The sequence below is a fragment of the Mobula birostris genome, chromosome 18 (assembly GCF_030028105.1).
Source record: "Mobula birostris isolate sMobBir1 chromosome 18, sMobBir1.hap1, whole genome shotgun sequence".
NCBI lineage: Eukaryota > Metazoa > Chordata > Chondrichthyes > Myliobatiformes > Myliobatidae > Mobula > Mobula birostris.
Window position 1 is genome coordinate 31,334,753 of NC_092387.1, and position 14,228 is coordinate 31,348,980.

At 45.7% G+C, this 14,228-nt stretch overlaps 1 protein-coding gene across 1 annotated transcript in view; it reads right to left on the reverse strand.

Annotated features, from left to right (window-relative positions):
- The window catches only part of LOC140212027 (annexin A7-like), a 152,796-nt gene that overhangs the window by 2,715 nt on the left and 135,853 nt on the right, over window positions 1-14,228 (reverse strand). The window contains exons 9-12 of the mRNA XM_072282401.1: window positions 9,587-9,757; window positions 7,669-7,839; window positions 3,185-3,260; window positions 151-263 (exon numbers count right to left, since the gene is read on the reverse strand). Coding sequence (XP_072138502.1) covers window positions 151-263; window positions 3,185-3,260; window positions 7,669-7,839; window positions 9,587-9,757 — 531 coding nt within the window. The remainder of the gene's footprint in view (window positions 1-150; window positions 264-3,184; window positions 3,261-7,668; window positions 7,840-9,586; window positions 9,758-14,228) is intronic.

Consider the following 14,228-nt stretch of genomic DNA (forward strand, 5'->3'; position numbering starts at 1 on the left):
GTAAATCCGGAATCTAACCTGGAACGTTCCTCAGCTACAGGAGGAGAGGGAACCCAAGAGGGCAAAGTGTCCACACATTCACAGACCTTAAAATACAACATCAAACAACTACTCTTTAGACAAACTGTTACAATTCAGTCATCTTCCTACCTCACTGCGAGTGACAATGACTCGGATGAGAGTGGAGTCACTGGTTCCCAGCCCCTTCATGGACTTGTAGAGCTTCTCGGCAAAAAAGGCAGGACGGTTGACAACACATTGCACTGGAAAAGAAAGGTGGGAGAGTAACTTAAAGTTGGCAACAGAATGCAGTGGGGAATGGAACCACTCCAATTCACAGAATCACAGGAAAGGATGTGGGCCGTTTGCCAATCTTGTCCACAGAGCAGATATTTAGTTAATCCCATGTATGTTTAAAGTGCTCTTGACAGTATTCCTTAAATGTAACGGAGAGGAGTTCTGCTTCCTTAGTGGTTTCAGACATGCATCATTCTCTGGGAGAAAACACTCACTTTGAAATTTTCTGTTCGGGGATGCTGGTTCTTCCAGTTCACCTCATTTAGCCTCCTCATCATTTTATTCCCCTCTGCCTACTTTGTTCTAACAGCCCACCTGTGTTTGCTCTAAACCTTCAACTAAGGCAATATCCTTCTCAATACTTTCTGTAGATGTCTCATCCTTCCAATCTCCTGACTGGAAGTGTACACACTAATTGTGGGCAAAAGGATAGTCATCCAAGGCTCATTCTCTGTGCTCTTCCATTCTGTGTCTCAGCTAATAAGGCAGGGCTCCCATGTGTCTTACCACCTTGTGACATCCTTGGCTTTATCCAGCTCCTAAACACATGACCTCCTGCAGCTACAGACTGAACTCCACATGCTGCCCTTGTGTTCAGCTAACTATTTCAGTCAACTTCCTGTATTGTCCAGGGAAACACATTCTTTTGATCAATTACACAGAAAGCTTCTCTGTCTCTGACACACAGAAAGCACAGAGTCCGTGGGAAAACTCAGCCCTCTGCTTCTCACCAAGCGGGAACTCTGAACCACGCATTCCATTCATTCCCTGGGGCTCCCAACGCCACCTCGCATTAATTGTCACCTACGACAATGGGGTATATCATGTTTGATCTATCACCATCACCCTGTCCTTGCCTCCAACACAAATGGGTCAATATGAGACAGTATGACAGAGAAAGAACAAATAAACGCAAGGGGGATGGAGCAGGATGGGTGGGAAGAGGGGAAGATGGGGCTTGGGAGTGGGAGGGCAGGAAGAAGGAGAAAGGATGGGGAGAGTTCAAAGTAATTTTATTAGCAAAGTACACATATGTCACCATACACAACCATGAGATTCATTTTCTTATGGCTGTATACAGTAAATCCAAGAAACAGAATAGAATTAATGAAAGATTGCACCCAACAGGATGGACAAACAACCGATGTGCAAAAGACAAACGGTGCAAGTACAAAAGAAAAAAAATTATTATTATAAATAAATCGGCAATAAATATCGAAAACACAAGGTGAAGAGTCATTGAAAGTGAGTCCATAGGTTGTGGGAACAGTTCAGTGATGGGGCAAGTGAAGTTGAGTAAAGTTGTTCTCTCTGGCTCGAGAGCCTGATAGATGAGGGGTAATAACTGTTCCTGAACCTGGTGTTGTGGGTCCTGAGTGTTCTGCATCTTCTTCCTGACGGCAGCAGCGAGAAGAGAGCATGGCCTGGATGGTGCGGATCCTTGATGATGGATGCTGCTCTCCTGTGACAGCGCTCAATGTAGATGTGCTAAATGGTGGGGAGGGTTTTACCTGTGATGAACTGGGCCACATCCACTACTTTATGTCAGAATTTTCTGTTCAAGGGCATTGGGCTTTCCATACTAGGCCATGATCCAAACAGTTGATAGATTCTCCACTGCATACCTATGTAAGTTTGTCAAAGTTACAGATGTCATGCTGAATCTACTCAAACTTCTATGGAAGTAGAAACACTGCCGTGTTTTCTTTGTAATTGCACTGACATGCTGAATGCAGGACAGACCCTCTGAAATAATAACACTGAGTAATTTAGAGTAGCTGACCCTTTCCACATCTGATCCCCGATGAGGACTGGTTCATGGACCTCTGGTTTCCCCCTCCAGAAGTCAATAATCAGCTCCTTGGCCTTGCTGGCATTGAGTGAGAAGCTGTTGTTATGGCACCACTCAGATTCGCAACCTCCCTCCTACTGCTGATTTGATTCGTCAGCACCTCCAATGGAAAATGGGGGAAAGAGGTACAGAGAGTGGGGGGAGGGATGAGAGAGTATGGGAAGAGGGCGGGAAGAGCGTGGGAAGGGGCTGGGGTGAGAGAAGTAAGATGATGGGAAGACAGAGAGAGAAGGGTGGGGAGGGCAGGGAGGGAGGGAGATGGGAGAGGTGGGAGGGAGGTGGGAGAGGAGAGAGGGAGACGGGAGAGGAGAGAGAGGGAGACGGGAGAGGAGAGAGGGAGACGGGAGAGGAGAGAGAAGGAGACGGGACAGAAGAGACAGGGAGACTGGAGAGGAGAGGGAGGGAGACGGGAGAGGAGAGGGAGACAGGAGAGGAGAGAGAGACGGGGACGGGAGAGGAGAGAGAGATGGGGACAGGAGAGGAGGGAGAGGGAGACGGAAGAGGAGAGAGAGGGAGACGAGGAAGGGAGAGAGGGAGATGGGGAAGAGAGAGAGGGAGATGGGAAAGAGATAGGGAGACGGGGAAGAGAAATAGGGAGACGGGGAAGAGAAATAGGGAGATGGGGAGGGGAAAGAGGAAGAAGGGGAGAGGGGAAGAAAGGGGAGAGAGGAAGCTAATGGGAGAGGGTGACAGGGAGGGGAGAGAGAGGAAGAAGGGGGCTGTGAGATGAAGGATGAGGGAGGTGGGTGGACGCGTGCAGGTGAAGCAGTAGGGATGGGCAGCAGGGCTGAGTGTAGGATTGAAGTGCAATGTGGAGATGTGAGTCACATTGTGGGGGGCAGTTGTTGAGGCAGGCGTGAAGGGGAGAGTAAGGGACAGGGACAAGAGTGAGCAAGGAAGAGATGGTGGAAAGCTGAACAATGTGTTGGGGGAAGGCATGGGACTACGGCAGTGTGTTCTAGGCGGAAGGTGTATAACCCACCACTTGAATGGGTTGAGTTCTATGTTGCCTCTGGTAACCGGTGCTAAACCTACCAATGGCCTGCATCCCGTCACGGACGTCTCCTGAGAACTCCCGGTCGATGGCCTTCATCAGCTCACGGTTAGCCAGCTGTGGAGGAAGCAGAGGTTCAACAATACAGTTAAAGTGGAGGTAAAGAAGGAAAACCTGCTTATGTGGTAAGGATGGGCTCCCTCACCTCTGCCCCTTTGGCCCTCAACACAGGTGCCCCCCAGGGTTGTGTTCTGAGTCCCTTTCTCTACTCTCTTTACACCCATGACTGTGCTGCCACACACAGCTCCAACCTGCTGATCAAATTCGCAGTTGACACAACATTGATTGGCCTTATTTCTACCGGTGATGAGACAGCCCACAGAGGAGAGGGTGACACCCTGACACAGTGATGCCAAGATAACAACTCCTCCCTCAATGTCCAAAAAATCAGAAGAGCTGATCGTGGATTACAGGAGGAACGGAGACAGGCTCACCCTGATCAACATCAATGGGTCTGCAGTTCAGAGGGTGAGTAGTTTCAAGTTCTTTGGAATACACATCAGATTATCTCACCTGGACTGTACACACCGGCTGTGTGGCAAAAAAAAAGCACAGCAGCATCTCTTCTACCTCAAGCGACTGAAGAAGTTCAGCATGGGCCCCCCAAATCCTCAAGACCTTCTAACAGGGGCACCATTGAGAGCATCCTGACTGGCTGTATCACTGCCTGGTACAGGAACTGCACCATTGATCGCGGGGCACTGCAGAGAGCGATACAAACAGTCCAGCGCATCTGTGGATGTGGATTTTCCTCCATTGAGGATATTTACAGCAGCAAGTGCAGAAAGAAGGCCTGGAAGATCATTGGGGACACTAGTCACCCCAACCATAAACTGCTTCAGTTGCATCCGTCTGGCAAACGGTTCCACAGCATAAAAGCCAGGACCAACAGGCGATGGGACAGCTTCTTTCTGCAGACCATTAGACTTATAAATTCACATGTCTGTACACTTTTACAGAGTCGTAACGCAGGTTTTTACTCTCTCGCATTGTGGGATGGATGTAAGATTTAAACATCCATTCAACTGCTCAGAGAGATATTTGCAGGGATACGAATGGAAGAATGGGTCCAGCACGGTCCCTGCGCTAGCACTGTACCAGAGCCAGTCAATGCCTTCAATTCCAGTAACCAGCTTTTCCATTGTTGTGCAAGTGTTTCCTCTACTTATACTGATCCATCACATCTGTAGGCAGAATGTCCCAAACACACATAACAGAAAAGAATTTTTTGCTCGTCTCACCCTGAATTCTCTCTCACTGCCTGACTATCCACACCCTTTAAAAATTTATACCACTCAAATCCCTCATCGGCCTTCTCTTTAAAGAAAACAGTCCTAGCCCCTCCAACCGCCTTATTTAAAGCAGAGGTTGAGAGGTTCTTGATTATTCAGGGCATCAAAGGTTATGGGGCGAAGGCAGGAGAAGGGGTTGAGAGGGATAATAAATCAACATAATGGAATGGCAGAGTAGACTCAATGGGCCAAATGACCTAATTCTACTCCTATGTTTTACATTGTTATGGTAACCATGGTTCCCTATCTCCGGAACTCTAATCCCAGATTTTTCCTGGATTCTTTCTCATGCATTTACATCTTTCCTATAAGAGACAACCAAAAACAAACAAGATAATTGATTCTGGATCAGTAGTTTATAAAGATTTAGTATGATATCCCTGTTTTCAAATTTACTAAATTTAACAATAAAGCACAGAATCGTGTCTCCCTTATGAGCATCCTTTCAACCTGCCCTGCCATGTCTCTGTGCACCCATTCCCCAGGTCCCTCTGCTCCACCACCCCTTTGAGAATGGTCAATATTCTGTATTGACTCTCCTCACTCCTCCCACCACAGTGTGTCACCACACGGTTATACGTCCCAAAGGGTAGTCGCTCCCCAGTGCAGAGTAATCGCAGTCGACAGATCAACAATCAAGTTCAGAAACTGGTTTACAGAATATGGGGAAAAGTCTAACTTTAGGAGAGTTCTGTAAAAACTACAATTGAACAGGTGGCCAGCAGAGAAGGAAATTGGAAAATGTGTGTCACTGACATCAGGGGAAACAGCAGCCGTTTTATGAAGAGAACAATTAGCTCAGGACATGTGGATATGCACAGGTGCGGCAGTAAATGACAATGAGGCAATGCCAAACAAGTGAAAACATTGTGTCCATGCTCACAATCAGAGGCGTGTGGTACGAACCCTGAGGGGATGGATTTATTGGGTTAACTTAATGAAGCATAATAGAGGAAGTAATGAACAGAGTGACAGGCGTACTGGAACCTGCTGCTTTCCTCCAGGGATCTCCACCATCAGCCTGTTTTCAGCTAATTCAATTCACTCCAGACGACTCGAGAATATAGCTGCGTTCAAAGGTTATGGGGCTGGACCACATATCAGCTGGGTATTGAAGACTACTCCAGAACTAGCTGAGCCTCTAGCCAAGCTGCTCCAGTACAGGTGCAAAACGAGCATCTATTTGACAATGTGGAAGGTCACCCCGATCACTTAAAGCAGGACAATTTAGTATAACTAGCCAGACACTGACAGTCATCGGCAAAGCATTGGAAGCTGGTGTCTACGGTGCAATCAAGCAGCATTTACACATCAATCCCCAGTTTGGCTTTCATGAGTAAAGCTCACATCCAGATCTCTTTGCAGCCTTGGGCCCTCTGTTCCCCAGTACTCTCTGGGAGCCTACATTCCCAGTGCCTGTCCGAGCCTCATTACTACTCCCATCACCTGGCCCTCCTCTGATTTAAACTCCATCTGCCATCTCTCAGATGTCTTACCGATACATTAATGTCACCCTGTATCCTAAGACCCCAATCCACGCTGTCAACAACTATACCAATCTTCATGTCATCTGCAAACTTCCTACAACATTCAGTTACACTCGGTGGCCACTTAATTAGGTGCCTCCTGGACTTACTAAAGCAGCCACTGAGTGCATGTTCATGGTCTTTCACTGCTGGAGCCCATCCACGTCAAGTTTCGATGTGTTGTGCATTCAGACATGCTCTCCTGTGCACCGCTGTTGTAATGTGTGGTTATTTGAGTTACTCTTAAACACAAGAAATCTGCAGATGCTGGAAATCGAAAGCAACACACACAAAATGCTGGAGGAATTCAGCAAGTCAGGCAGCATCCATGGAAATGAACGAACAGTCAACGTTTCAGGCCAAGACCCTTCCTCCAGCATTTTGTGCATGTTTATTTGAGTTTGTGTCACCTTGAACCAGTCTGGCCATTCTCCTCTGATCTCTCTCAGTAACAAGGCGTTTTTGCCCACAGAACTGCCACTCACTGGATGCTTTTTGTTTATCACACCATTCTCCGTCAACTCTATAGAGAATTTTGTGCATGGTAATCCCAGGAGATCAGCAGTTTCTAAGATATGAAAACCACCCTGTCTGGCTCCAACAATCATTCCATAGTTAAAGTCACTTAGATCACTTTTCTTCTCTTTCTGACATCTAATCTGAACAACAACTAAACCTCCTGACCATGCCTGCATGCTTTTATGCATTAAATTGCTGCTACATGATTGGCTGATTAGATATTTGGATTAATGTGCAGGTGTACCTAATACAGCGGCCACTGCCTGTATATTACACATAGCAACGGTTCCGGCGCCAACCTTTATGTGGAACACAACTAGTCACAGGTACCCAATTACACCAGCAGCCCTTTACCATCACCTTTATTGCCAAAACAATTTTGGACCCAGTTTGCCAACTCACCCTGGATGTACTGAGGTCCTAATATTTTGGACCAGCCTCCCACGTTGACCTTGTCAAACTCCTACACTCATGAAGTTATACCTCACACAAAGGAAGATGACTGTGGTTGCCAGAGATTGACCATACCAGCCCCAGCACATCACTCTCAGAGTGCCTCACGCAGTGTCTTAAGCTAAACCATCTTCAACATCTTCATTAATGACTTTCCTTCCATAATGATGTCAGATGTCCAATCATCGGCAAACACCCACACAGTAATCAATTCCATTTGCAACTCTTACAGACAACATAGATGGTACTGCTGCTGCATGCTCGTCAGGCAAAATAATCTCCCACGGGCAGTTAATCTGATCAACCATTCTAGTTAGCCCCTCCCACCCCCTCTATCTATTACCCCAGTCACTGCACTGCATTGTAAACTTTTTAAACCACTTTTTGTAATCTGTTTACACTGTAAAGACATGCTGGTATTTCTGTATTTATATATATTTTGTTCCATAGCTGTACTTTAACCTCTAACTTTATTCTTTATATAATTCTTTATATTTGTTGAGTGCTGTTTTTAGTTGCATGTGTGCCACCACACCACAGCAAATTCCTAATACATATAAATGTATATGATGAATAACATTGGTCTTTGATAACCTCTCTGCTCTGGCCATTTCTAGCCATTCCCCCACTCAGATGAGAGTAGAGCTGAAAGGACTGCAGGACAGAGCCACTTACCCGTCCATACTCCTGAATGGTTGCCTTGAGCTGGGGGAAGCTGCGGGTCGCTAGAATCATGTTGAAGGTGGACTCGTCTGTGCCCAGCTTCCCTTCCCCTGCGCGGAACAGCCTCTCAGCATCTGCTGTCGCTTTCTGCATGTCCACCGTCTGGGTCTCATCACGGTTGCCCTGTAGTTTCAGATCAAAGAAATTATAGGTGGAGACGCAAGAGATCACAGACACTGGAATCTGGAGCAACACACAACTAATTGTTGGAGCAGTTCAGTGGGTTGGGCTGAGGATTAGTTGGTGTTTCGGGTCGAGACTGCATCGGAACTGCAGGGGGATGTGAAGCTGAGTTCACAGATTTGAATTGGTTCCTGTAAGGGAATTCTTACAACATCAATTCATGCTGTCATTCTCAGAAGAACAGTGAGAATACTGGGGCCACCCAAACAATGAAGGGAAGCTGTAATGTAGTAACTGCATATGATTCAATAATCAGAGGGGTAGATTGCATCTTTTGTAAGCAGAATCAATATATAGTATGCTGTGCACGTGATATGAAGGCAAAAGACATGGTGAACTAGTTTGAAAGAATATTGACAAGAGAGGGAAGGAGGACTCTGTCACTGTGCTTCATGCAGTGAACAATGTGGGAAGCGATAGGAGAGGAAAGAGGAGCACAAGATTCTGAATCAGAATCAGAAAGGGGTTTACTATTCACTGACTGATATGATGTGAAGTTTGTTGTTTTGCAGCAGTGAATGCAGTGCATTTGGGAGATTATTGGAAGCTAGAGGCTATGTACACTTAATAGAATCTCAAGGCTTAGAAAAACACGAGTAAAATATTGAAGGACGACAACAAATAAGTTCACGTGGTTCAAATCAGTGCTCCTGTTACAAACTTAGGACCATATCAAACAAGTTGGGACATTTCAACTTGCTGATCAAACTAAGTGATGCATGGCTGCAAGGTGGCTAGGACTAGGAAGTATTAAGCCAACAGGAAACATAGGACAAATAGCAGAAGGGAAGGAGCAGCTGTGAGAACTAAGGATGAGGAATGACCAGAGTGTCGATTACAATGGAGTTAGGATCATAAAACATTTAAGTATTATGAGGTGCTGCCTATAGGACCTGATGCAGGAGACAAGAGTAGGATACGAGAAAGGAAAGGAGAGATTACACAGACAGGCGGTGAAGCAAGAATGGTCTTAGTAGGGGATTTAAAATTTCAAATGTATTGGGATAAAAGTAATAGATGCTTACTTGGAGCATGTTTGCCCTGTAACAACAAGCCCTGTGGGCTGGACCACATTGATGTTTGAATTCACCATCCACGGATGAACGGACATTTGTGTGACCCTGATTGTAAAGTTCAGCATGATGTTTGAAAGGGAGATATGGGACACAGCTGCTAAAACTACTGGACAGAACCCTCGTTAGAGCACACTCTGAAAAATTCAGGCATCAGACCTTCAGATGGGTATGTAGGCCCTGCAGATTTACCCTGGAGTCAAACCATGAGGAATGAGTTCACAAATTAAAAAGAAAATCTCTGGAATCCAGAAAACTGAGGGGCAGTTTTTTTTTCTCAAGGTTTTCAAGATGTTAACAGAAACTGAGAACTCAGGTTGTGAAAAATTATTTCCCCAGGCTGAAGTATGGGACTGGGGGGTTTTCAAAACAAAGCTTTCAGCTACGAAGAATCCTGAAGATGCCACATACAACTTGAAATCTCCTGGCATCCTCAACGGCTGAGCGCAGCATGGTACATCACCAGGTTGATGAATTCAGCAAATAACATTACCTCACTAAGAGGCCATTGCCAGGCCCATTCCCGTGTGGTCCTTAGTAATCAGTCCTTGCATCCACAATCCAATCAGTGTGTAACTACCGAACCTCATCAGCACCACTTTCTCGTTACTGACCTGTGACATCGAGATAAGCAATCTCTTGAAATGGCCACTGGTGTCTTTCTTCAAATCCTTCTCCAAATTTCTTCCTAGCTCATCCTTATAACAGCGCACAATCTCTCGGATCTCCTGATTGTTCCTCGTACAGAGGATTTCAATGAGAACCCGATCTTGCGTTCCAGCTCCCTGTGGAATAGCGGGAAAGGCAGAGGAAATGAGGATGTGAACGAGACCGGACAGGTATAGTTTCAGACTCACGTGGACGAAAGCTGCAAAGCTCAGGGCAATAATGAAGTACTGGCTTTACTTATTGCAAGTACTCCTATCCGAATCAAGAGCTCACCTTTGGGTGGCACTCCACATGACCATGACCAAGTTAAGTCACACATCCAGTTTATTGTCATATGCACAAGTGCAATAAAAAGCTTATTTGAAACATCACTACAGTCATTGGAGACATAATATTCACAAGAGAAACATTAACTATACACAAGTTATACAAACTTGTACAACAAAGTACACAATTAAAACACAAAAAGTTCACTATAATGCAAAGTGATCATACAGTTGCTAGACTGAGTTTGTGATCAGGGTTGTGCAGGTTGTTTGAAGAACTGACTGGTTGATGTGAAGTCCCATCATGGTGGTGTGGGATGTCAGGCTTCTGAACCTCCTGCCTGATGGCGGTTGTGAGAAGATGGCCTGGCCCAGAATGAGGGGATCTCTAATGATATGTGTTGCCTTACTGACATTCTTTTGATGGTGTGGAGTGATGTGCCAATGATGTATTGGACTGAAAGGTCAAATATTTAAAGAGAACATGAGGGGGGGAACTGCGTCAGAGGGTGGTGAGAGTGTGGAATGAGCTGCCGGGGAAGAGGTGGATGCAGGCTCCATCTCAACATTTAAAGTTTCGCTAAGTACAGTGATGGGAGGTGCATGGAGGACTATGGTCCAAGGCCGGTTGATGGGACGAGGCAGAATAACAGTTTGGCATGGATTACATGGGCCAAAGGGCCGGTTTCTACTCTGTGACTACTCTCTGCTACCCCATGGAACTGAGTTCCTGTACCAGACCATGAAGCAACCAGTTAGGATACTGTGCTTTCAACAGGACATCTGTAGAAGTTTGTTGGTCTGTTTGGTTACATCCTTAAGCTTCTAAGAAAGCACCTCCTTGTGATAGCATCCATGTACAGGGCCATGAGACCACCTGATACGTTAACACCCGGAATTTAAAGCACCTGACTCTCTCCACCAACAATCTGCCAATGAAGACTGGTGCACGTTGACCCTCCTTCTCCTCCCTCAAGCCAATAATCAGCCCTCAGATTTGTGACATTGAGTGAGAGGTTATTGTTGTGGCACCACTCAGCCACTGGTCCTAACTTGCTCCAGTGAGACGACTTATCACCACCCGTCATTTGAAGATGGCACTGGAGCTGTGCTTAGCCACATCGTCACATTTGTATGGAAAGTAAAGAGGGAGCTTGAGCTGAACCTGTGAAGATGTTCAGCAAGGAGCAGGTGTTGCTACCAATCCTGACTGAGTTCTACTGATGAGGAAGTCAAGTATCCAGTTGTAGAGGGAGGTACAGAGGCCCAGGTTTTGAAGCTTAATAATGAGTTTGGATGGGATGATTGTGTTAGACTCTGAGCAGTAGTCCATGGACAGCAGCCAGATGTATGAGTTTCTGTTGTACAGTTGGTCCAAAGAGAGTGAAGAGCTATAGAAACCACACCAGCTGTTGACCTGTTGTTGCGGCAGGTAGACTGAAGTGGATCCAGATCATCTCTCAGGCAGGAGTTGAACATAGAATCAATGTTGTGCCAACCTTCTAACATACTCCAAGATCAATCTAACCCTTCCTTCCCACATAGCCCTCCATTTTTCTTTCATCCATGTGCCTCTCTCTGAGTCTCTTAAATGTTCCCAATGTATCTGCCACTACCAACATCCCTGGCAGCATGTTCCATAGACCCACCACTTTCTGTAAAAAGACTTACTTCTGACATCCCTGCTAAACTTTCCTCCAATCACCTTAAAATTACATCTTCTAGTATTAGCCATTTCAGCTCTCAGAAAAATTCTCTGGCTGTCCACTCTTTCTATGCTTCTTATCCTCTTATACACCTCTATCAAGTCACCTCTCATTCTCCTTTGTTCCAAAAGGAAAAGCCTTAGCTCCCTCAGCCTATGCTCATAAGAGACAGGCTCTCTAATCCAGGGAGCATCCTGGTAAGTCTCCTCTGCACCCTCTCTAAAGTTTCCACACCCTTCCCTTAATGAAATAACCAGAACTGAACACAATACTCTAAGTGTGGTCTAACCAAAGCTTTATGGAGCTGCAACATTACCTCATAGGTCTTGAACTCAATCCCCCAACTAATGAAGGCCAACAAACCATACACTTTCTTAATCACCCTACCAACTTGCATGGAAACTTTGAGGAATCTATGAACATGGACCCCAAGAAGCCTCTGTTTCTTCACACTGCCATTAACCATATACTTTGCTTTCAAATTTGATCTTTCGAAGTGTGTAACTTCACACTTTTCCGGACTGAACTCCATCTGTCATTTCTCAGCCCAGTTCTACATCCTATCAATGTTCCGTTGTCACCTACAACCACCTTCTACACCATCCACAACTCCACCAACCTCTGAGTCATCTGCAACTTTATTAACCCACCCTTCTTTCTCACCGTGTCACTTATAAAATTCGCAGGGAGCAAGTGTCCCAAACAGTTCCCCATGGAACACCACTGGTTACTAACCTCCAGGCAGAAAACGTTGCCTCTGCTACCACACTCTGCCCTCTGTGGGATAGCCAATTCTGAATCCATGCAGCCAAGTTTCCCTGGATCCCATGCCCTTTGACTTTCTGAATGAGCTTGCCGTACGGAACCTTCTTGAATGCCTCACTGCTCCACCTTCATTAGTTAAATTTGTCACTTCCTCAAAGAATTCAATCAGGCTTGTGAGTTATGAACTGACGCTTACAAAGCCATGCTGACTATCAGTAATCAGTCTATGCTTCTCCGAATGCTCATAAATCCTGTCTCTAAGAATTCTCTCCAACAGTTTGCCCATCTCTGACGTAAGACGCACCGGTCAATAATTCCCAAGGTTATCCCTACTTCCTTTCTCAAAGAAAGAATGGATGACAAGGTGTTTATTTTAATATAAGTATCAGTAGTTGCTTCTCAATACTTTGCCTCTACCTTTGAATCATGCCGTGACTAACTGCTCGAAGCATTTCATTACAGGAGGAAAAGCAGTCATTGAAGCAGGTCATCACGCTCTTCTTGGACAGCGATATAACAGTTGTCTTTTTAAAGACAGTTGGTCTGCACGGATTTTTAACACTCGCCCTGCTGTGTGACATAGGTTCACCCTCTTGAAGGATGCCCAAAGGGACTGGCAATACAGGATTATCTGGAGATGTGGAGATAGTTATCCCTATCAAAGTGCTCTTATCTGGGGGTGCTGGGGTATTACCACTCATGTTCCCCGAACTTGCTTTGGAGGAAGAAATTCTTTTAACACCAAAGGAACACTTGACTGAAGGAAACTAAAGGAACACAGCAGTGCCTGAGGTTGTGTCTGTGGGATGAAATGACTCACAGTTTATCCACAGAAATTCCCACAGCCTCTGCCTGATGACCACTACTAAGGTTACATCATCCCATCCAGTATTTTGTGAAAGATCGAAGGACACTTCAGCCAGCCATGTCTCCATGCTCAGTACTGCCCCATCTCGTCAGTCTGCCTCAAGTTTCAGAGCAGGACTTGAACCCAAGGGGCAACTACAGACAAGATTGCATTGCGACAGTAAGGGCTCTGAACACAATACAGGAACAGTAAATAATTGCTGTGTGGACTCAGTGGGATCTCGTATCAGGAGGCATTCCCAAACCATTAGCTGAGACCATCAATTTTACAATAACCTTCAGTAACTCTGGCCTAATGAGGCTCAGGGGAAAATGTAATGACTGTAGTTATCAGATTACCCAATCTTTCCCCATTGCTATAATTTTCCAGTCCTGCAAAAGTCTTAGTAAATCTCCTCTGCATCCTTTCCAGTACAATTTGGAACGAAGCAACAGGAAATATTATCATAATAATGGGAGTGATTACCTTTCTTCAGTCAGGAGAGGGAGCTTACATTTCTAAACTGCCTTTTGCAGTTCTGGGAGGCATTATATTTTAATTATTTTTGCAATATAAACTTTGGCAAATCCATCAACTGATAGGAGTTCGCACTAGCACCCCGTGATAAATTGCCCTTGATGTTGGTGGAGAGACACCAGTTCACCACACAAAGACCGTGCCGTTCAGTGCTCGCCTGCCATGAGATCACTTACATCAATGACAGTTCGCTTAGTATCTCTGTAAACAGCAGTGCAGCCAACTGCGCCTCAGTCTCTCAGCACCGTACACACACAATGGACTGCACTCTCTCAGTATTACACACTCACATCAGCCCCCAGTCTCTCAGTACTACACACTCACACCGGCCCAGTCTCTCAGTACTACACACTCACATCGGCCCCCAGTCTCTCAGTACAACACACTCACATCGGCCCCCAGTCTCTCAGTACTACACACTCACATCAGCCCCCAGTCTCTCAGTACTACACACTCACATCGGCCC